A 24,344-nucleotide genomic window follows, 5' to 3' on the forward strand; every position below is an offset into this window, starting at 1 on the left:
TTTCTTAGGGAGAACAATGTGGAACAAAACTCAAAATCATTTGGGGGAACAAAGGGGGGATGGACCAGGTTTGCTGGTCCAATAGAGCCTGGTGGAACCACTGAGACTATGGCCCCTAGCTGCCCTTAAGACAGGCATATGAGTTGAACATATACCTGAGGTAGATACACTCCTTGGAGAGAACAATCATGGGAGAAAGAAGGGCTTGTTATGCACAGGGAGACAGCTCAGGGGGCAGGAGTGCATGGAGGGATGGATGCAGGGAAGAGGTAACTATTGGGAGGAAGTGGGAGGGAGGGGAACTGTTGCATTGTGATAAATTATGGTCAATGTCATGAGACAAAGTATTATGTGAACAACTGTATGGAAAGTGAATTTGCTCTGTAAATTTTCACCTAAATCACAATTTTAAAAAATAAAATGATAAAATAAAAATACTGTTGAAGTTTCTTGACCTTTTCAGAAACTTTCCAGAAACCCATTGTGGTAGTTAAGGTTGTGTGTCAACTTGGCTGGGCCTGGTTGAGTGGCTGGGCAACTGGTGGTAGTTATTCCCCCTGATGAGACTGGCAATCAACTCCATGGTGGGATCTACCAGAAGCAGCTGAGTAGCTGCTTTGGGTATGTGGTCTGCTTCCTGTATATAAGGAGAAACTTTGGGGATAGTTTCAAGCTTTTGGCACGCTTGGACTCTGCATGTAGCCATGTCATTGTTCAGCAGCCTGCCATGCTCTGCCAACCTGGGTACTTACAATGCACTTGAATTAATTGCCTGCCATGTGGTTTGGTAACATCGGGACTGTGCCATTTTATTTGTTGACCTTGGGTTTGTCAGCCTCAGCAGCCAGTAGCTGTCTGAGTGAAGAGATGCCTCTAGCTTCAGTGGGCCGGGAGCAAGAGGCAGAGTTGAAGCCTAAGGTCAAGGGGCTTTCACCCAGCCCCTGGAGCCTGGCACTCTGAACTTGGACTTCTAGCCTCACAAACTCTAAGAGCATAAACTCCTGTTTGTTCAAGCAATCTCATTTGTGGTATATTCTTGTCAGAGTGGCACTAGGTAACCAGAACACCCATAAAAGGCAGAAACTCACCCAGTTGGCCCACAGTTTGTTGGATGACATAATGCATTAATATTTTGATAACAATTAAAATTGTACCAGGAAAATAAAGGAAGACAAAATAGATTTTCTTCTTAAAATAATAAATTATATTTATATGAATATATATGTAGTATAAATATATATACAGGTATAAAATATATCTTTGTCTTATTCATTTGATGACTGTTCAAAATTGAAATGTTTTCATATCATAGGCCCATGGATGTGACTCTACCTCTGAAAGATCCCCATTATCCTGACCATGATCTTGGAATCATTTTGCTCTCAGTCCTTCTTACCCCTAATGAAGGAGAACCCAGAGATGTGGTAAGTCTCCCCACAGCCTCACAGGAACTTTCCTTGCTCTCACCTGTTGGAATGCTGTAAGCCTTCTTTGGACCCAGTGGTAATAATAAAAAAAATCTGCATATGAAAATCTGGCCTTGTTCTTTGTTTCTGTAAGTATCCTGGGTATTGCTGTCCATGCTTCTTGTACCTTTTGGACTCAAATTCCCCATCCCATACTCCAGATCAGAACCTCTTGTTGTAAATAAGGGACACACTTGTATCTTTTATAATGTTGTTCATCATTTTTAGACATACTACATTCTAGGCAAATATCTGTATTCTTTCAGGGAATACATTTATTAGTGAATTGAATACCTGGAATACCACATTCAGTCATCTAGACCCTTCTATTTTGATTAGATTTTCAGATGTATCATAACAAAGAAAATGAGGTGAAATTATAACAGAGTTTCTGTTTTCTGGTATTTGTTTGCTGAATGATAAGTGAATACTTTTCATCTTCATGATGGGCTTCCATATTGGTATGACCTATTTTTTAACACTGGCTGTCTGTGCTTCCTTGCACACCATGCTGTGATGAGAAACTGACAAGGGATACAGAGGGACCAATTACTCCAGCACTGTTGAAGTGGCGTGAAAAATATCAGATTTGACCAATATCAGTATGTTCGCCAGTGCACTTATGCCGCTACTTACCAAAGATTATTTATTAAATTCAATGCACTTTCATGTACCTGGGAGCTATTTCAACTTGATCAAATCATAACGTATTTAAGGAGTTGACATAATTTTTTTAGGGAACTCTAAGAACTATACTTCAGCAATGTGCCTATTGCTGTTTTAGAATAATTCATGATTAAAATTGCTATGTATTTTCTGTTGGAAATGAATTACTGATTTTTTTTCCTAGATTGTAAGTAGAAATAGTGAGCTAAATACCAAATTTTTGAAATGTTTTAAAGTCATTAAAAAATTCAACCTTTGCTACAAGTATTTCTTTCCATTCTTCTTAAAACTTAAACGATGATTGGTACATATAATATCATATGTAGAAAACAGATTGATACATATAATATTTGCCAAGTATGATTTAAGTAGCTAGACTTCATCAGTGAGGAAGAAACTTCTCTTTTCCTTCACGTATTACCAAAGACTACCTAGAGTGAAAACTTAGCATGGTGAAATGATGTGTATGTGCAGATACACCAGCACGTGTTCGCAGATGGAAAGGCAAGTGAAAACTTAAAAAATAATAATAATTAAAGAGAATATTTAGAAAGGAAAACTACACGTGGAAGCACGTCATTTTAGAAGTCAGCACTTCAGAATTTCACCCAGCATAAGCCAAGAAGTATACCCTAGCTGACTAATCCATATATAGGAATAAATTACATATGCTTATTTACTAATTTATTCAAATAATCCTGATATTTGCCAATATGTTATCTACTATAAGCCAGGTTCTGTTCCAGGCACTTAGAATATAAGAGAACTTAGAGCTGCTGGAAAAAAAAAATCAGAAATCTGACAATCAGAGAAAAATGTAAAATGACAACTATTTGAGTGCTATGAAAAAGAGGAAAAGGTTTCCATAAATACAAATAATGGAAGAATATTTTCTAGTCAGAGAAGCATGGGGTAGAGGAAAGGCTTCTCTGAGAAAATAAAACCTGAAGCATGAATAGAAGTTAATTCAGCAAAAACCATAAAGAGAGGAAGTATTCCAAGCAGAGAGAACAGTATATGGAAAGGCCCTGTGGCTCGAGAAACCATACTGTACTCCAAGAAGTTAAAAAGTCCTGGAGTTCAGAGAACATGGAAGCAAAGAGAATGTAGAGCATCGTAGTGCATGATGACCCTGCAGTGGAATGGAGATGCCCAGACTGTACGGCTCCCTGGCCATGTAAAGGTTTGTGATCTTTTCTCAAAGAGCAATGGGGAGCTATTGAAAAGTCTGTAGACAGAAGGTGGCATAATCATATTTGCCTTTTGAAAATATCTCTGTGTCTGCACTGTAGAAAACAAAGCAATAAAATAAATGCTTAGAGACCAGTCAAGAGGCTATTTCAGAAAGTCAGGTGAAAGATAATGGATTAGGGTTGGATTAGGGTTGTCAGAGGTAGATAAGGAGGAAAATGGACAAGTTTGCTGTGGGAAGTAAAATCAACAAAACCTACTGATAGAAGATTCTTGCTTTGGAGTTTTCGTGTATTTCAATAAAGACAGCACTTCATGAAAGAAAATATGTAAGTCTTGTCAAGTCTAGTGTGTCCCCAAACCATCCAAACATGCAATATTACTGGAGATTGAAATGATTAGTTACTTGGTGAGTTAAAACTGAGGATTTTAAGGATCAAGTAAATATCAAGAGGTCTTATGATGAAGCTGCTGAGTTGTTCTAAATTACATAGAAATACATGTCAGCACAGGCAAAGTAGTTCCCAACATTTTTTTTTTTCAATAATCCTTTAAAAAAACCCTTCAGTCTTCATGGCTGTCCAAACTTACCTTTTAACCACAATGTCATTTTAATTAAAGGGTAATCATTAAAACTTATTACAGTGCCTGGGAGGCTGATCATTAGTAAGTTATCGAATGAATAGAAAACAGAATAGATGGGGTTTCATAAAGGAGTTACACTGCAAAAAGCTGGTTATATTCTTCTTCATTTCCCCCTTTTCCTTCACCTCATTGTCTGTCCAGCCACACTCATCCTTACAACAAATAGTCTCTCTTGAAATCCTTATGCCATTTCCTTGATTCAAATCCCTTTGCCCCAGCTTTTTCCTGAAAGCCTTACTGCCGAGTATTTTTTACTCACTGCCTACTTCATGCCCTCCCTTTTCAGAGTTGGAGGTAGCCCTGGAATTTACTCTGCTAGGTTGATTGAGAAATGGTGTCTTCTTCCCTCCCATTACTGTTACTGACTCTCACCTGGCTTCTGTCCTCTTCACCTGAGAAGTAAGTGGCTTAGCCAGGGCTCCAAAGAAGCACAGTGGTTTCAGCCTATGCCAGAGATAGCCTCTGGCTAGTGAACATCTTGCCTTTTCTATCTCAACCTCATCCACACCTAATGAAGCAGAGAGAAACATGACAAGTATGGCTCTACTGGGTACGACAGAACTGAACTCCTTCTTGTGGCCATGATTAATAGCCAAAGACTTGAGGTTGGTTGTAGAGAGGTAAACTGGCTCAAGGAGAGGGAAAGAAGGGCTAAAAGACCCCTTCTATATGGCGGTTCAAACCCACCAGCCACTCCTCAGAAGGAAGGTTGGGCAATCCTACTTCCGTAGTGATACTGCCTCGGAAACCCAAGGAGGGGTCGCTATGAGTCGGGGCCGACTCGACGGCACATAACAACAACAACAACATACCATAGTAAGGGAGCTCTGGTGGCATAGCACCTAAGGCACTTGACAGCTAACCAGAAGACTGGTGGTTCAAACGCACCAGCCCCTTCTCAGAAGGAAGGTTAAGCAATCTACTTCCGTAGTGATATTGCCTCGGAAACTCAAGGAGGAGTCACTATGAGTCAGATCTGATTCAAGGGCAGTGGGTGGACCTGAGTAAATTCTATTGAGAACCAGTCTGGCACCCAGCTAGTCTGATGTCCTCTATTTAAATCTGAGTTTTGAAGTATTTGTTTTACATTATGAAAACCCAATGAAGATATATAAATGTACTTTTTGTTGTTGTTTTATTTTTTCCTGTGTAACAGTTCTATAACTGTCTTTAAAATGGTTAATCAACACTGGTAATTAAATTTTGTGATCCGAACCTAGGGCACTTGTAGGCATCTATTCAAAAAAAAAAAAAAAAACATGTATTGACCATCTCCTGAGTTTTGCATTAGGTTCTATAAGTCCTTCATTTTTCTTTTCAGCATGTGTTACCTTACTTGTATCCTCTGTCCCATCTGTAAACTCCTTCACAGTTAACCTTCTCTCATGTCCAAGCTTTCTTCCGTGTCACTTGTCCTACCTAAAATACACGTGCATTCCATCCTATGCCCTATCACTCCTGAAAAAAATATATGTAAAAGTGATTGCCTCTGATTATTTTTCTCATAATGACTACTCTCAAAACCTACTCTAGTGGTTGTTCTGTGCCCAATGATTCATAGATGAAATCACTGTGAGGGTTTGAAGGGAGGCTTCAAAGGACCAGGAGAAGGTACTTTAATTTTTTATTGTTACTTCAACATTCAAATCCTCGAAGTTGTCACAATTACTTTTAAATAATTATTTAATATACTTTAGTAAGTTATTACAATGGTATATTAATGATAATCTGTTTAAATACAAGTTGTATTCTCTGCCCAAGGCTTCTAATGATGACAATGGATTAGAATCACAAATCAGTGTATTTTCTTCATTTTGTAACATTTCTAGTGTTACTTAAATATACTTCTTTGGGCTACATTGGAAGTCTCTTCGTTTAAAACAATCAAAGATCTAATGAACCATCAAATTAGATTTTTATCGCCAGTCCCTGAAATACTTAGCCTATTGCTGCAGTCAAAATGGTATGCTGAACATTTACAAATTTTCTTCTCAAAAACTTCAGGTGCAAATCTTATTTAGAGAAATTCAGGCTCAAAATGCAGCAAATGAGAAATCAGCTACATATGCTTCACAAGTCCATTGTACATTTATTCAGAATGATGTATAAGGAAGGAATAGAGCACGATTTTGCAGTGACCCACACAGAGCAATGTTCTAAGAAGAATTCTGTTCTCTTTGTTTATTATATCAGATATAATTTAAGCTTTGGGGACTTAAATCTTTAGTTCAAAGACTATATTTTCATGACTGTGTTTATAAAACTTTGCTAAATATTTTAAGCGTATTAAAATGGAAAATGTAAGAGATGGGTTTGAAAAGCTTTTAAACAATAAATCCCTACAATCAAATAGGAAATAGAACATTAGCATTAAGAAAAAGCCACAGAAAAGGAGGAAGAAATAAATGGCTGGAAATGCAGAGTACTTAGCATCACAAAGTGCTAAGATTTCTAAATCAGTTATCTTGTGAGTTTTTTATGCGCTGTTAATACTGATAATTTGTTCCATGAATAATGCAGCTGGATGATTTCCTTTTGTGTGGATTGCCAGTTCTGGATATCAGTAAAACTGAAGAAAGGATTGAAAAAAAAAACTGTCAGCCTACTGAATCTACTAAAAAGTCTGCAAAACTTGCAATGTCTAATTACAGCAATTTAAGAAGGATAGTATGAGAAACAGCAGAAGTTTTCTTTGGCTATATAAAAATCTTCTCTATTAAGATTTAGTAGATTGAATCTTTAAAACTAACTCCCAGATTTGAATATATATATATATATATATATATATATATATAAGGTTTCTAGCATTGTGTGTACAAGAAAACAAAACTTTCGTGGGGGGCATGCTGAGTTGCATGGCACAAGTGTCGTTTCTGTGTTGAGTGCATGTCCTGTTTTCGACCTGCAAAAGTTTGCAGTGTACACGTGTGTCCTGTACTTTGGTTTGATTGTGAGTTTGAGTTCTTTCTGGCTCTTTTCTTAGCAGAGTTCAATCCACAGCTTTCTTCATTGGAGAATTTGTGAAATAAAAGTGAGTTAATTTGTGTTACACACTCTCTTAGATAACCTAAATATTGCTTGGCTAAAGCTAAGAAAAAAAAAAAAAGAAAATTCTAAGAAACATATGAATTGACTCTAGTATGCTTATAGTGAATTTAAATATATGTATTTCTTATGTTGGTTTATTTTCCATATTTTTCAGAATTATTCCATAGCCAACATTTGGAAAAATATCTAGCTACAAATAATTGAATGTATATGTTTTGTAAGATGTACATACTATAATCTCTAGACATTCTATGATATATATATATATATATATATATATATATATGTATGTATGTATAAACACACACACCAAAACACACACATAAGCTGTATAAGAAAACATCACTAAAATAAAGGATAAAATGAAAAATGGTTTGAGATTGTAAAATCATCTAAAATCATAATCATTTTTGTGCTGCTTATACTGGCTTTAAAGAAAGTTGAGCTGCTAATCATTAATATAAGAATGTGAGTTGTATTATAATAATATTTGATAATAATACTTTCAACAATAAATTCATATGTTTCTCAGCTGAATTTAAGGTCATAGATCAAAAACCAAATCTTGTTTTTTCTAGAATTTCGTTCATCTTCTATCTTTAACATTCTCAAAACAATCTTTCTTCTCTAACATGTCTCACAGATAGCATGGATAACAATGTTATTAGTATGTCTGTTAAATTCCCTCTCTTTCTACTTTTTTTAAATTTTTCTAGTATTCAGTTTAGTGAATGTACTTTAATCCAGCTACCTACAAAGAAAAGAGATTTGAGAATGTGACATTTAAACCCATTGCTTATTAGATGATAAAAATTCTTATAAAACCCAGGCCATTTTGAGAGTCACTGGATCTAATAATAGAAGTCTATATACTGTATCAGGAAAAATGAATTGGTCCTCATAACTGGTAAAGCTATCATATTTATCCTTCAGGAAATCGCAGGCATTTTGTTTGCATCAGTTTCCCAATCTGAAAAAAAATACCATACAGCCTGTTTTTAAATTATCTTTGAGAGACAGGAAAAATACTAACTTGGGAGCTCTGGTAGCATAGTAGCTAAGACACTTGACTGCTAACCAGAAAGCTGGCGGTTCAAACCCACCAGCCACTCCTCGGAAGGAAGGTTGGGCAATCCTACTTCCATAGTGATACTGCCTCCGAAACCCAAGGAGGGGTCGCTATGAGTCAGGGCTGACTCGACGGCACATAACAACAACAGCAACAACAGTTTGCTTTACATGAAAGTTAATTATATGCAGTGGTTCTAAGCAGGTACAGTGGCCAAAGTGATGGTGGAGTGCCCAGGAACAATCTTAAATTGCACCTCCCTTCCCTAATTTGAGCACTCATGGGCAATCTCTAAATTGTACCCACCCCCAAGTTCAAAATGCATATACTTTGATAGTGGTGACACCACAGCAGAAATGCCTTCCCCTTCTTGTCTGGCTGCCTCAGTAGGAAGCCTTTCATATTTGTGGTGCCTGGGGATGTCATTCCGTACCTTTCCTGGTGCCCCTTTGGAGTTGCCACGGGAGGCAGGAGGCCTCCCCTCACTAAGCCTTTGTGACTACTGTGCTCGAGGATGTTGGGCCACACCAGGTTAATAGAACTGCTCAGTTGGCCCCCCTTCAGGTGCCACCAAGAGCACATGCTAGATGGTGATGGTAAATGACCATTTGTTGTTGTTGTTATGTGCCGTCAAGTCATACCCGACTCATAGCGACCCCTCCTTGGGTTTCCGAGGCAGTATCACTAGGGAAGTAGGATTGCCCAACCTTCCTTCCGAGGAGTGGCTGGTGGGTTTGAACCGCCAGCCGTCTGGTTAGCAGGCAAGTGTCTTAGCCACTATGCTACCAGAGCTCCCAAATGACCATGAGTTAAGAGATTTTCCCCTTTTTTAAGTTATTTTTATTGCTCAACTTGATTTGGCTTAAAACATTGTCTCTAGGAATTCTAGGTCTTTGTCCATTAAAACTCTGCTTTCTGAGAAAGTGGAGCATTTACTGTCTGACTCTGAATGGAGCAGCTTTTGTGAATATCCCATGCCATAAAAGCATTTGGTTGCTGATTCCTTCTGGTGATGATGATGGTGGTGGTAGTGGTGATGTTAATGATACTGTTGACAATGACTTACTCAACATCACCAACAAACGTTTATCGTATATTCACTATATGTCTATCTCCACAACCCAATGATGTTTATTTTTTTCCCTTCAAAATTGGACATTAATACTTAGAAAACATATAAAATATTTTACTGTAATAATATTTGAAGATAACACCTTGCAGTTTCTTGGCCCATTTGAAAAAAAATTAGGGAATGATTAAAACATTACAAAATCTGTTACTCTTGTATGTTTTGGTCAATGTTTAATGCTGAGTATATAGAGATATAGGAGCTCTGGTGGTGTAGTGCCTAAGGCACTTGACTAGCTAACCAGAAGGCTGGTGGTTCAAACCCACCAGCCACTCCTTGGAAGGAAGTTGTACAATCTACTTCTGAAGAGATACCATCTCAGAAACCTAAGGAGAGGTCTCTAAGAGTTGGATCCTACTCAACAGCAGTGAATTTGGTTTGGTTTTGGTTATATAGAGATATAAAACCTCTATCTACAGAAAAGAGAGATTTAATCATGCTTTTCATAATTTTATGACTTTCTCATTTCCTACCATAAAACTTCTATGGTACCATACAGCTTGTTTTTAAAATATCCCATTCTCTCAGTTTAGGCCAAAGGTTGCATTCTATATGACTTAGCCTTATATTAAAATCTTTCCTTCTTTGTAGTTTTGTAATCTCTGAAAGTGGTTTCTATAATAGTCCTGCACTAGAGTGGATTCTGCTGAAGTAGATATAGTTCTTTGAGGCATTAGTGCACTTGATAAAAAAAAAATTCACTGCCCTCAAGTCGATCCCTATTCATAGGGACCCCTCCTTGGGTTTCCGGAGGCGGCATAGTGCCTAAGGCACTTGACTGCTAACCAGAAGGCTGGCAGTTCAGACCCACCAGCCACTCCTTGGAAGGAAGATGGGGCAATCTACTTCCATAGTGATAACTGCCTCGGAAACCCAAGGAGGGGTCGCTATGAGTCAGGTCCGACTCAACGGCACATAACAACAACAACATCTCTACAGAAGTAGATTGCCCAGTCTTCCTTCTGAGGAGTGGTTGGTGAGTTTGAACTGCCAGCCTTCTGGTTAGCAATCAAATGCCTTGGGCCTAGGCCACTAGGCCCAAGATATACAAATATGTCAAACACTACTATAAGCTCTGTTTTGCTCCAAATAACCCCTGTTTTCCATTTTATCTGTATTAAAGATAACAGTAAAAGTCAGGCAGAATATAGTGGTTAACAAAAGGTTAACACTTCGACATTCATTGCAAAATTTTTTGAAAGAACTGAAGAGAGGGTTTTTATGATTTGTTTTATTCCACAGGGCAATGATATTGGGCACCCATTACTAATCTCTATGACCTTAATTCAAACCTTTGGCCATAAATACTTCTTACAATGATGTAAGCACACTAGCTTAAAGGATATGTTTTGGCTAAACATTTAGCAAGGAAGGAAGATCCACTAATAGCCATAAAAATATGCATCACTTTCCTCAACTAAAAGCATTTGTAGTCCCTGTTAACTAAGGATTATTTAGAAACAGAGACAATTGGAGGATGCCACCAAAGCAACAAACTTTGAATGTGTTTGAAAAAGAAAGATTGTTACATGCCTAGTAAAGTCGGTTACACCCTCCACCCACACCACCAAAAGGAACAGTCGCCTATCTTGAAACTTAATGTGACATTTTTTCCCCAATCAATAATTAAAAGTATTTCAGCATTTTTGTTCTGCTTCAAATATATTGTCCCATTCTTTGTACAAAAGAATAAATCAAATGAACTCTCACCAGAAAGACTGCTTGAATGTTAAAGGTGCTTCTAGTTGTATGTACATGTTTTCTAAAACAATTTTTGTCTTATGTAGTTGTTGCTGGAAACTGTTTGCTGTTTAAAGAGCTAATAAATGTTAAGTTTCCTCTGGAATACAATTGGCTGCCCTATCTTTACTTGAGTGAAAAGATCATTAAAATGCTTTATTTCATTTACAGACCATGCTAATGAGGAAGAGTTGGAAAAGATCAAGTAAGGTAAAGCTTTTCTTGTTGACAACTGTCAGCTGCTTTCCCAAATCTCTCTCATGCCTCTTCAAACTATGCCACAAAATTTCATCACTATTCAAATCTTGTTTTTTTCCATAAGTTTTAACGATACCATGTGATGCTTTTTAATTAAATGGAAGTCACACTGATCAGTAGTAGCACCCAAATCATCCTCTTGCTAATCTCTGGTCACTTCTCAACATCATTCTCAGCATCTGGTCTCTGTTCAATGTACAACAGGGTCTAGAAAATTGCTCGCTCCAAATTAGGAATAACATAATGGTAGATCAGGGACATGGCAGACTAGGAGGAAGAAACACAACTTAATGCTTTCATTTGCTGAAATATGAATATGAGATTCTCTAAACTCAAAATCCCTGTATTATTCCATTTTTAGAGCATACAAGAACACTTTTGCATCATGACCTCTTCTCGCTTCAAGAGATAAATAACTGGGGAGTGAGATGTGTTTATGGTTCCTGTAACTTACTACATGGTGCCTATTTCTGTACAATGTGTGCTATATAAGAAATAAACTAAACTTTTAATTTTCTCAGTGGTGGTACCACTTTTAGACACAGGTAATTATCAGAATGAATCTGAATTCTTATTAGAATAGGCCTTGAAATAAATCAAAGAAATTTTATTTGTAAAAATCTTACTTGTTCAAATTTTTAGTTAAAAAGTCATTATTTCTTTTTTAATGGTGACTCTCCTTTTTTTAGACCCTGGTACATGGCAGTCTTTCCTCTTCCATTCTTATTGAATCATGATAGTACTTAAGTTTTTCTTTAATTTTGCCATTTTCATTATTGCAAATTAAGAAACTACTTATATAAAAAATGTTTTTCATATCTGTGGTTGTATCTTAAACTGTTTCATAACTTTTGGGCTCTTACTGTAACAAGGTTTCTCACTATACAATTGCTCCATAATTCATATAGAATTAATGACTAAAAGGCAATTTGGTACACAAAAAGATCAGAACCACTTTGAAAATTATCTTTAGCATTTTTTTAAGAAATTAATGTTTATTAAGCACAGTTGCTGAATATTTCTAACTTATTGTTCACTCTGTTTTTACTGATTCAAATAAAGTGTCCAGAGATGTTTGCACTGTTCATTTTTCAATTACCCTTTTTCTTTGTAATTATACTTTTAGTGTATTAAAAGTATATATCTTTTAAAAATTCATGAAATTTGACTTTCTCCATTTTGTATCTGTATTATAATATATTTGTATAAAAATATAACAACCTATCGGGAGCTCTGGTAGCATAGTGGCTAAGACACTTGCCTGCTAACCAGATGGCTGGCGGTTCAAACCCACCAGCCACTCCTCGGAAGGAAGGTTGGGCAATCCTACTTCCGTAGTGATACTGCCTCGGAAACCCAAGGAGGGGTCGCTATGAGTCGGGGCCGACTCAACGGCACATAACAACAACAACAACATCAATACGTAGTAATTATACTTTCTTCCAGATATAGTTAAGATGTAATGCTAATCAGGTTATTACACATTATTTAGTATTAATTAAGGAAATGATTCCTTTTATTGTAGAATAAAAGAAAGAATAAAGATGTGTCTTTAAAAAACATTTAGTTTATAATTGAATCTAGTTATAATGTAAAATTAAGTAACAATAAATCACATATTTTCATTCAGTCTACAAAAAAATTTAAGTGAATAATAAACATCTCATAGCAACCCCTCCTTGGGTTTCTGAGGCGGTATCACTATGGAAGTAGATTGCCCAATCTTCCTTCTGAGGAGTGGCCAGTGAACCACCAGCCTTCTGGTTAGCAGACAAATGCCTTAGGAACTATGCCACCAGAGCTCCTCAATAAACATTCATTCCTCATTATTTTTATATCTAAAATTCTTAAATTTTTTATTTATTATTCATAATTCATTTGCACATTCAAACTGGTACATTTTTCTGGCTTTCTACTGAAGATACAGAATTCTCAATACTCATTTGGACACTTGGCAGATTATTTTTAGTGTTTGCTATAATAGAGCATTTGGGTTCTTAGCCTAAAAGGATTTTCCATTTTATAAAATTTAATGGGGATATTGAATGCTGAGTGAAGTAAAATCAGTTCAGTTCTTTGTTTTTCCTATGAGAACATATTAAAGAACTGCTAATTCATTCAAATTTTCACTGTTCCCTAAAACATATGCCATATTTGTATGTATGAGTGTTATAAGAGCAGAAAACTCGGAAATCTCTATTATGATCTAGGACTGCATGACAAATGATAGACTTAAGCAGTCTTACAAGAAGAGAGGCTGGGCTGGCAATGTCTTGTCAGTCTCAGGATTTCCTTCTCAATCCATTTTCAACGTAAATGCCCTTTTTAGAGGAAATTGAAATAGTGGATCAGTGGACAGCCTGAGAAAAATAGAATTCCAGACAATAGTTGATTATAAACTTTCTAGTTGGATATGGAGGCTATTGGGAAGCCACCACCATGAATAATGAGGTAATGCTATTTGAATATAATATACAGTCAAACTGAAGGTTGTTTCTACCAATACTGCATAGATACTCTATCAATAATATGTAGATAGCCAAAGCCCTCTATCAGCTCTACTTATTCATAAATAGATAATATGAGTAAACATGGAATGGAAGATTTTAGAATTAGCCATAAACTCATGGGCAAAGATTCCATAACATTTTTGCAACAGATAAGTCTATTACTATTAGTGTATATGATGCGAAATGGGGTATAAAGAATGCTTGCAAAATGAATTATTATTATCTAAACTTTGAGAAGAAAAGAGATAGTTGTAATAAGATCAAGTAGATATAAAGGAGGTTATAACAATTTTTAAGAAACTGGTACTGTTTAAGATATTCAACAAATGAGTATTTAGCCAGTACTATATGCAAGATTTTTTGTTTTATTTTTGTGAGTTTAATGGGACTCAAATTTCACGGAAGCATGAAAAGTGGCTTAAAGGACTTCCTTCTAAGAAAGTGATCTACATCTATCATACAAAAACCTGTTATGTCTGTTCTACACCCAGTCTCCCAAATAGATCCAACTGGACAATTGTGTTTATTCAGAGTCTTACTCTATTATTTATGTATCCAAATTCATACTTGAGAAATAAGAGAAAGAGAGATTATGTATGGATTTAAATAGGAATGAGAAATAAGGTGAAAGATCAAGAATGAAATAAAGAGTAGTAGAACACAAATGATCACTGCACAATTCTCAAGAAATCTTGTGAGAAGGGTTATATATAATATAGTATATATATAATGGTGTATATATTATATGTGGTATATACATGTATTATATATCATATGCTATATGCATATATTACATATATGCATATACCATGGAAATATGATTAAAGAGAAGTGCATCTCTCTGCTAATGTAAGGAAGAGATTTCTGGAAAATGTGATTATTAAGTGAAATACAGTTACATATAGAAATTTAAGTGATTTTATCATCCCAGCAAATGGACATGGAAATTATCTTCCTGACAAATATGTCCTTTAACATGAAAATTTGACTAAAATTCAAAAGGTAATTTGTTCAGGGTCAAAATTTGTGAGAGTAGATATATCTGAAATTTTCAAGAAAGGAGAGAAGGCTGTTTCTATTAGCCAGGTAGTCTCTTCTTTACTCAGAGTTCAGTGTCTGTGTTTGACAGTTTTAATATGAAAATACATCTCCATTATTCTTCCTAAAGTCTTATAAAATAAGTCTTTCCAAGACTTCAAGAGACTTGAATTTTTTTGCAAAGACTTAACTGTCACCAGGTAATGTTAGATTTTCTCTCCAGTAAAGAGTTTTTCTTCCTTTACTTAGTGTCTTTTAGAAGTGATATAACCACAGAGGCAGAAAAGCTAAACTTACATTGTTATGTTTTATTAACATCAAGGAATAAACCTTAACAGCAATCATTATTTTTTAAAATAATCTTTAAAATACATTATTATTATATGATTGTTGTTGTTAAGTGCCTGAGTCAGCTCCGACTCGTAGCAACCCAGTGTACAACAGAGCAAAACACTGCCCAGTCATGTGCCAGCCTCACAATCCTTGCTGTACCTGAGTCTTTTGTTGCACCCACTGTGTCAATCCATCTCACTGAGGACCTTCCCCTTTTTCATTGACCCTCTGCATCACCAAGTATGACATCCTTCTCCAAAGATGTTCCCTTTGGAAAACATGACCAAAGTAGGTGAGATGAAGTCTGGTCAATCTTGCTTCCAAGGAGCATTCCAGCTGCACTTCGTCCAAGACAGATTTCTTAGTTCTTTTGGAAGTCCCTGGGACTTTCAGTATTCTTCACCAACACCATGACTCAAAAGCACCAACTCTTCTTTGGTCTTCCTTATTCATTCATTGTCCAGCTCTCACATATATATGAGGCGATCAAAAATAGTATGGCTTGGGTTAGGTACACCTTAGTCTTCAAAGAGACATCTTTGCTTTTCAGCACATTAAAGAGATCTTTTGCAGATTTGCCTAGTACAATATGTCACCTTGTGCTAAAATGTCAATGCTGAAAATTACATAAAACCCATTGAAATAATAACAAAATACTATACAAATTAGGTCTGGAATGAACTTAAAAATCTGCTTTCAAAAGTTAGAATTCACTGAGGATTGTGTAATGTTAAATTCAAAATTTAGGAACTGTTAGAGATTTCTATTACGACCTGGTCCACCATCTTTTTCACATACTACACAGGTGTCTTCCCCAATCATTTCCAGAAGGGACTAAAAGAAAGAGGGTGATTTGCTAGGAAATTGTGCTTCCTGGGAAGCTAAGGATAAGTAAATATAATACATAGTTTTATTATGTTGCTCTTTTGTGAAAATGCACCTTTTTTCTAATTATTTCCATCTTCCTCTTAAAAATTCTTGAATGAGGAAAGTTTTTTCTCTTTTATTTTTGGAAAAGGGATATAATTCATTTGCATTATATTTGAAATACAGGTATTTTATTTTTTGATTTAACTATTGCAAAAAGGACAAGGAGGCCACATATTCTGACCTCCTACAACCCCACAAGAGGAAGTCAGAATCACCATCAATAGCCCAAGGCCTATTACTGCAAGGCCAGACATGCTGCCTCCCTCCAGCCCTTTCACCAACTGTTCCTCCCAAAGCACCCACCACATCTCTCCTGGGTTCGATAATTCACTGCAGTGGCCACACAGAACTCACAGATTATGGGGTTTATTAGGGAAGCACCAGGCTACAATTCGAGTTCAGGAAAAATGCTCAGTCTCTCTCTCCAGCCCGCCATCTCTCAGCCAAGTCTCTCACAGTCTTTCCCCAAGCAGTGCATATCCCTCGGTGTCTTACTCAGCAATGCATATCTCTTGCGTCTCTTTCCCAGCAGCACGTGTCTCTTTCAGGAGCGCGTGTCTCTTTCAGCAGCACGTCTTCCTCAACAAGCAGTCAGAGAGAGTTCTGCCTCTAGGAGGCCTCCTTTTGAGCTTGGCAGAGTGGCCAAACCAACCAATCATAACAACAGAATACTAAGCACCTGAGAGTGAACCTCCCATAACATTGCATTGTGCCACACCCAACAGAAATAACCCAGGTTGATAACATTTACAATCAGGAGCTCCTCAGTTGCTCATAGCAAATCCCACCTTGGAGTTTACAGACTTATGGGTAGAAATCCACACTAAGTAATTTACTACACCGCAACTATGCTCAAAAGTCAAAGGCAACTTTTTCATATAAACACGGGTTATTTTCAAAATTACTCTGTAGTCTTGACTTACAGGCAAAAGGTTTCTTGCATTTTTAATGGCAAGCCTTTGGCATGCAACCTATTTTTTAGTGCCAAAGATAAATGCAACATCTTAAACTTTGTAGGGGGAGCTGTAATGGTTCAGTAGTAGAATTTTTGCCTTCCATGCAGGAGAGCTAGGTTTGATTCCCAGATGGTGCATTTTATTGAAAGACCACTACCCATCTGTCAATGGGGGCTTGCATGTTACTATAGTGCTGAACAAGTGTCAGAAGAACTTCTAAACTAAGACTTCGGAAGAGATGACTGGTATTCTCCTTCCAAAAATCAGCCAATGAAAACCATGTGGATCACAATAGTCTTATCTGTAACCTATTGTAGGGATGGAGCTCTGCTGGTGTAGTGCTTAAGGCATTTGACTGCTAACCAGAAGGCTGGTAGTTCAAACCCACTAGCCACTCCTTGGAAAGATTGGGCAATCTACTTCCATAGAGATACCTCCTCGGAAACCCAAGGAAGGATGGTGCTGAACTAGGCAGCATTTCAATCATGCATGAGATCACCATGAATCAGGGAGCCAACTTGATGGAAGTTAACAACAACCTTTGTAGCAAGGATTTAATATCTCCAGATAATTTTAGTTGTTTCTCGCCAGTTTGGAGTTTTTCTTCCTTTAATTGGTTTCTTTTATAAGTAATCTAATCACAGAGGCAGAAAAACAAAATTGACATTATTATTTTTGTAATATGTACATCTCCCCCTCTATGCAGAGGAAATTAGCTCATGGCATTTATTTAAATACTTGCTCATCATTTTCATTATCCTGACTTTTCGTACTGAGATTTCTTTTCTTATTTTCAGTAACACTTTTTTGCCAATAATAGATTCTTCCCATTGAAATCTTATTATTTGTGGCCCTCATATAATATGGGATTGTTTTACTATTGAAATTAAAGTACATATAGCCAGCTTGTTGGTTGTTGTTGTTGTTGTGTGCCGTCGAGTCGGCCCCGACTCATAGCGACCCCTCCTTGGGTTTCCTAGGCAGTATCACTACGGAAGTAGATTGCCCCATCTTCCTTCCGAGGAGTGGCTGGTGGGTTTGAACCACCAGCCTTCTGGTTAGCAGTCAAGTGCCTGAGCCACTATGCTACCAGAGCTTGTTGGTAGGTTGATCATAACTGCTTTTCAGGACTAATTTATATATTATTTGGAATATATGTGTTATCTACCTAATGACAAGTAGGAAAAAAAACATACCTCAATTTACTGAAAAGCAAGAATGTATACAATATATACTGTATTTCAAGGATGTGAAAACCAGTAAATAATTATTAATTTCATAATATTTCTTCTTCTTGGAATGGTAGCATCCTTTAAAAGACTTTTTCTGGTGTTTCATAGTCACACTTTCCATTGTGCACTTTGGAAACACTCAGTTGTTACAGAAGAATATTATTTTAAGAAGAAAGGGACCAATTTCTGCCCTAAACTTGGGAAACTAGATAATTATCCTGGTCAAAGAGTTACACTTATGTGACAAAATGCTTTCTGGCAGAGAAACGGCAATACTTTGAGTTATTGCAATATTTTATTCCTTAGAAGCAGCTTATCATTGATAATTTATTCTGAGGCTAAATTATTCAACAAGAAAGTCTCATGAGCTCAAAGGAGAAGATGTATATGTATTTTGTGAATAAATTTTGTAGAGTCAAACTAAAAATGGAAAAAAAATATGATAAAATAATTGACTCTAACAGAAGGTAAGCAGTAATGGTTTTATACTATGTTGTGTGCCTGTGTGTTTTAACCTAACAGAGTGTGTTTATCAATAGGTAGAACAATAGTAATCTTATGAATTTTCAATAAATTACTTCAATTATATGAGAAATTACTACTGTGATAATAATACAAAGATACACACATTGCAATTCATATCCTCAACAACAACAGTTAAGAATTTTAATTTTTTAAGGAAAGTTTATCCTTTGGATAGTATAATACTACCGTGAGGGGGTCTCATTAACATATCTTCTGTTACTTGATATCTTATGTCTTTATTTTTAGTAATACATCCTTTTAATAAAGATTTTATCATAATCACTTACCCTAATTTTAATGAACTCTAAAACACTTTATTCATTGGTTGAATGAAGCAATTTTTAATAAGGCTTTTGGCAAGGATATTGTTAATTTAAACTAGAGAACACTTTCTACTCTGTAAGTCTGCAGGGCATAGTTAAACCTGACACCTTGCATGACACAAAGTACATCAGTGAAAACCTCTAAGTGCTTTAAGTAACTGTTGAGAAACAGGTTAACACATTTTTTACGTATCATACAGTCAGTCACATAATAAAAAAATGTCATTATTTAACAATTATCAGGCCCTTTTTACAGAGACCTCACATCCTGATAACAAAGTACTTTAAAGGACTACAAAATGAAAACATTATTGGTCATAGACTCTCTCTACCATGAGGGACTAAAATGTTTCGGCTTGCTTTGATTTTTGGGTCTCATGTCTTGGGAAACAAAAAAAAGAGACACTTACATGTATTTGAAGGAAACAATTTAAAAACACTTATTTACCACCATTTGTGTCCCATTTATAAGTATTGTGTTACTTAGAAATGCTATAAATTCAACCTCACAATTAAGACTTCTGAGATTTTAAAATGTAGCAATGAGTAGGAAGTGAATGACAATGAATAGTTTTCTTATAAAGAAATGTATTTTTACCCTGGTTAGCCAAAGTTCTGAAATTTATAGTATACTTATTTGAAACAGATATTATCATAATGCCAGTAAATATTTGATTATCCCCACAATATACATGGAGGTATAATTAAATTTTATACTTAGATAATTTTTTTGTTGTTTTGACAGTATTTCCCCATAGGTATAAAATATCATTCATTTTTATGTATTCTAATTCATAACTACAGGGATTTGCTGTAACAATGGCATTACATTTATTTGACCGCTCTTGTTGAATTTTTAAAATGCTGTGGGTCCTTCTGAGAGCAAATCTGGAAGAGTTGGCACAAAGTGAAAGGGCCAAAATGTAATCTCAAGCAGAGTATGGATTCCATGATGCTCTGAGCTGGGTCTAAGATGTTTAATTGTGTAGTCGCTGGTTGGCTTTCACATTGCTGGTGTGTGCTATCAAGTGAACTGACTGGTTCCTTTCTAGGCTGATCAAAGAAAGAGAACTAATATAACTTGCCGCCAGGATAATGGAGCCCAGGGCTAGTTTAGCAGATTGCATGGCCTCTTAGTTTTTTTACAAAAAATTAGTATTTTTTGTAATTACGTTGAATTCATCTAAGAGAAGGATGCATGTTGGTTTTAAAGCACTCTAAATATCCACGGTGAACACACACACATACACACATACATATAAACATAAGATTTAAGGTAGCTACTAGAAACAGACAAAGCAAGCCAGGTAAGCTTCAGTTATGGGGCAGGTCCTCTGGGAGCTGAGATTGTCTCATGGTTGTAGCACAACCAAGACGATCTATGCAAATTATTTACTTATATATTAAATTTGTTAAGCTCCTAAATGTCCAAAAAGTATTTATAAAAGGAAATTGCACTCCTATAAAAGCATGCTTTTCTGAACAAGAATGCTAGCTGGCTTGAATCTAGGCTCCACAATTTCAAATCTATTTTGAATGCTTTGAATCTTAAAGAATTGCTGAATTATAAGATGTATTATGTTCAAAGGCCTGAACACATTAAAGCTAATAGTAATGTATCTCTTTGCTTAGTGATGACCAACTTCTTAAAGATTTCTATGATTTATTTTACATAGAAAGCCAAGAACGAAGCATTATGTTCATTTGTTAGAAAATAAACTGTACTTTTGTTTTATTTCTCTGAGATAAACAGTATATTTACCAGATTTTTTTATTTAAAATCTGCCTGTCAGATTCATAATCAGACTTTTTATATTTGAGCAGAAGTATTTGTAGTGTATGTTGTCTTTGTTGGAGGTAAAAAAGTAGATCAAATAAGGTGTGACCAATGAATCTTACTACTTTAATAAGTTAGAAATCTCAGTAGAAAAAGTTGAATATTAATTCAGAATAATTCTCCTTTCACGATTTGATATCTTTTTCTTCTGTTTCCTTTTTCTATTACTTTAAAATTTCAGCATTTTTTAAATGTCACTTCCCCTCACTTATCAACCTAATATCTTATTGAGGTTGAAGTTTAACTAGTTTCAATTATGATTTAAAATAAGACTTTTCTGGAATTCATGAAGGGTCTACTCTGTTTTTCTTACTCTCTATAATAAAATAGCTACTTTTAATTAAAAATAATTATCATAATCCTAGGTGTTTTATTATCATTGTTGTTATTATTGTTGCCCTGAGAAACCTGAATGAATGAAATGCCTTGGCTGGTCTGTTGTGAATTTTATACCCACACAGAACAATAAATGGCACAAGAGTCCACAGAAAAATTAAATTGGTTCATTTTAAATAAAGGCCTAAATTTACATGAGAATATGCATTGTGAAATGAAACATAAATTTTAGTTGATGAACAACGACAAAAGTAATTAAATATGGCATGAAAAGCACAGGCTAGGGACTTGAGTCTATCCAAATGTGGCTAACATTTTTGTTTCTCAAATTTTAACTGTAAAAGCTTATGTCCTAAATCTTGATTTATAACACTGTTCCCATGCACCCCAAAAAAAGTTTGTATTATACAGACTAGTCATATAATAAGGAGATCTGGTGGTGCAGTGTCTAAGGCATTTGACTGCTAACCAGATGATTGGTGGTTCAAACCCACCAGCTGCTCCGTGGAAGGAAGATAGGGCAATCTACTTCCATAAAGATTTACCACCTTAGAAACCCAATGGGGGTCACTATGAGTCAGAATCAACTCTATGGCAGTGACTTAGGTTTTGATTTGGGTCATATAACCAGGTAAGTCTCCTTTCCATTCATCTGAAGGAGATTTTGGAAAGTGTGTAGTTAGTGCAGTTTCAATATTAGTTACATTGTGGTGTTGTTAAGTGCCCCATCAAGTCGACTCTGACTCATAGTGACCCTACATACAACAGAGCAAAACATTGCCCAGTGATGCACCATCCTCACAACCCATCATTGCAGCCACTGTGGCCATCCATCTTATCCCCTTTTTCACTGACCCTTTACTTTACCAAGCACACCATCCTTCTCCAGGGAATGGTCCCTTCTCATGACCAAAGTACATGAGAGAGTCTGGCCATTCTCACTTCCAAGGAGCATTCTGGCTTCACTTCTTCCAGGACAGATTTAGTCATTCTTCTAGCAGCCGATAGTATTTTCAGTATTCTTTGCCAACACCATAACTCAAAAGCATCAACTCTTCTTTGGTCTTCCTTATTCATTGCCCAACTTTCACATGTATATGAAGCAATTGAAAATACCATAGCTTGGGTTGGGCACACCTTGGTCTTCAGAGATCATTGCTTCTTAACACTTTAAAGATGTCTTTTGCAGCAGATTTGCCCAATGGAATACGACATCTTGATTTCTTGATTGCTGCTTCCATGGGTGACAATTTCAATCTTTTCAATTCCTGACAATTTCAATCATTTCTCCATTTATTATGATGGTGCTTCTTGGTCCGATAGTGAGGGGTTTTGTTTTCCTTATGCTGTGGTGTAATCCATACTGAAGACTGTAGTCTTTGATCTTTATCAGTAAGTCCTTCAAGTTATCTTCATTTTGAGCAAGCAAGGTTGTTTCATCTGCATATTACAGGTTGTTAATGATTCTTCCTCCAATCCTCATGCCACATTCTTCTTCATATAGTCCAACTCTCAGATTATTTGCTCAACATACAAATTGAATAAGTGTGATTGAACTTGCATATGAGCAATTGACTCTTTCCAAAGATGTAGTCAATCTGATTTCTGTGTATTCTGTCTGGCGAGGTCCACTTGTATAGCCACTTTTTATGTTGGTTAAAAAAAAAAGTATTTGCAATAAATCAGCTGTTGATCTTGCAAAATTCTATCAGGTATCATGTCTGTCACTAAGGCCATATTTTCCAACTACAGATAATTCCTCATTTCCAGCTTATACATTCCAATCACCAGTAATCTTCAATACATCTTGATTGCATGTTTGGTGAATTTCAGACTGCAGAAGTTGGTAAAAATCTTCAGTTTCTTCATCTTTGGCTTTAGTGGTTGGTGCATAAATTTGAATAATAGTATTAACTGGTCTTCTTATAAGCATATAGATGGTATCCTGTCACTGACAGCATTGTACTTCAGGATAGATAGTGCAATGTTCTTTGTGACGATTAATATAATGCCATTCCTCTTTAATTTGTCATTCCCAGCATAGTAGACCACATGACCAATCCAGTTCATTTCAGCTCACTAATGCCTAGGATATTGATCTTTATGCTTTCTATTTCATTTTTGACTACTTCCAATTTTCCTAGATTCAAACTTCCCACGTTCCATGTTCTAGTTATTGATGGATATTTGCAGCTGTTCTTCCCATTTTGAGTCGTGCCCTATCAGCAAATGGAGGTACCAAAAGCTTTACTACATGCATGTCATTAAGGTCAACTCCACCTTGAAGAGGCATCTCTTCCCCAGTCCTATTTTGAGTGTCTTCTAGCCTGAGGGGCTCATCTTTAGCACTGTATCAGAAAGTGTTTCAGAGCTATTCATAAAATTTTAAGTAATATATCAGACAGTGTCACTGTTCATAAAGTCTACATTGACTAATGTTTTGAGAAGTGAATGGTCCCTTCCTCCTTCCGAGTCTGTCTTAGTCTGGAGGCTCCAGTGAAACCTGCTGCAAAAAGGACAAGGAGGCCACATCTTCTGACCTCCTCTAACCCAAAAGAGGAAGACAGAATCACTATCAGTAACCCAAGGCCTATTACTTCAAGGCCAGACATGCTGCCTCCCTCCAGCCCTTTCACCCACCGTTCCTCCCAAAGCATCCACCACCTCTCTCTTGGGTCCAATAATTCACTGCAATAGCCACACAGAACTCACAGATTATGGGGTTTATTAGGGAAGCACCAGGCTACAATTCAAGTTCAGGAAAAATGCTCAGTCTCTCTCCCAGCCCACAGTCTCTCACAGTCTCTCCCCCAACAGTGAGTGTCCCTTGGTGTCTCACTCAGCAATGCATGTCTCTTGCTTCTCTTTCCCAGCAGCACGTGTCTCTTTCAGGAGCACGTGTCTCTTTCGGCAGCACATCTTCCTCAACTAGCAGTTGGAGAGAGACTTCTTCTATCTCTAGGAGGCCTCCTTTTGAGCCTGGCAGAGTGGCCAAACTAACCAATCATAACATCAGAATTCTAAGCACCTGAGAGAGAGCAGGAACCTCCCAGAAGATGCTTTGTGTTGCACCCAACAGAAATACCCCAGGTGGATAACTTTAGCAATCAGG

General features: G+C 36.5%; 1 protein-coding gene across 1 annotated transcript in view; it reads left to right on the plus strand.

Moving 5' to 3' along the window:
- Positions 1 to 24,344, plus strand: part of MCTP1 (multiple C2 and transmembrane domain containing 1) — an 894,856-nt gene that overhangs the window by 598,138 nt on the left and 272,374 nt on the right. Inside the window, exons 5-6 of the mRNA XM_042781174.1 lie at positions 1,313 to 1,424; positions 11,126 to 11,164. Coding sequence (XP_042637108.1) covers positions 1,313 to 1,424; positions 11,126 to 11,164 — 151 coding nt within the window. The remainder of the gene's footprint in view (positions 1 to 1,312; positions 1,425 to 11,125; positions 11,165 to 24,344) is intronic.

This window comes from Orycteropus afer, unplaced genomic scaffold (assembly GCF_000298275.1).
Source record: "Orycteropus afer afer isolate SDZICR_OR568_19922 unplaced genomic scaffold, OryAfe1.0 scaffold00093, whole genome shotgun sequence".
Lineage (NCBI taxonomy): Eukaryota > Metazoa > Chordata > Mammalia > Tubulidentata > Orycteropodidae > Orycteropus > Orycteropus afer.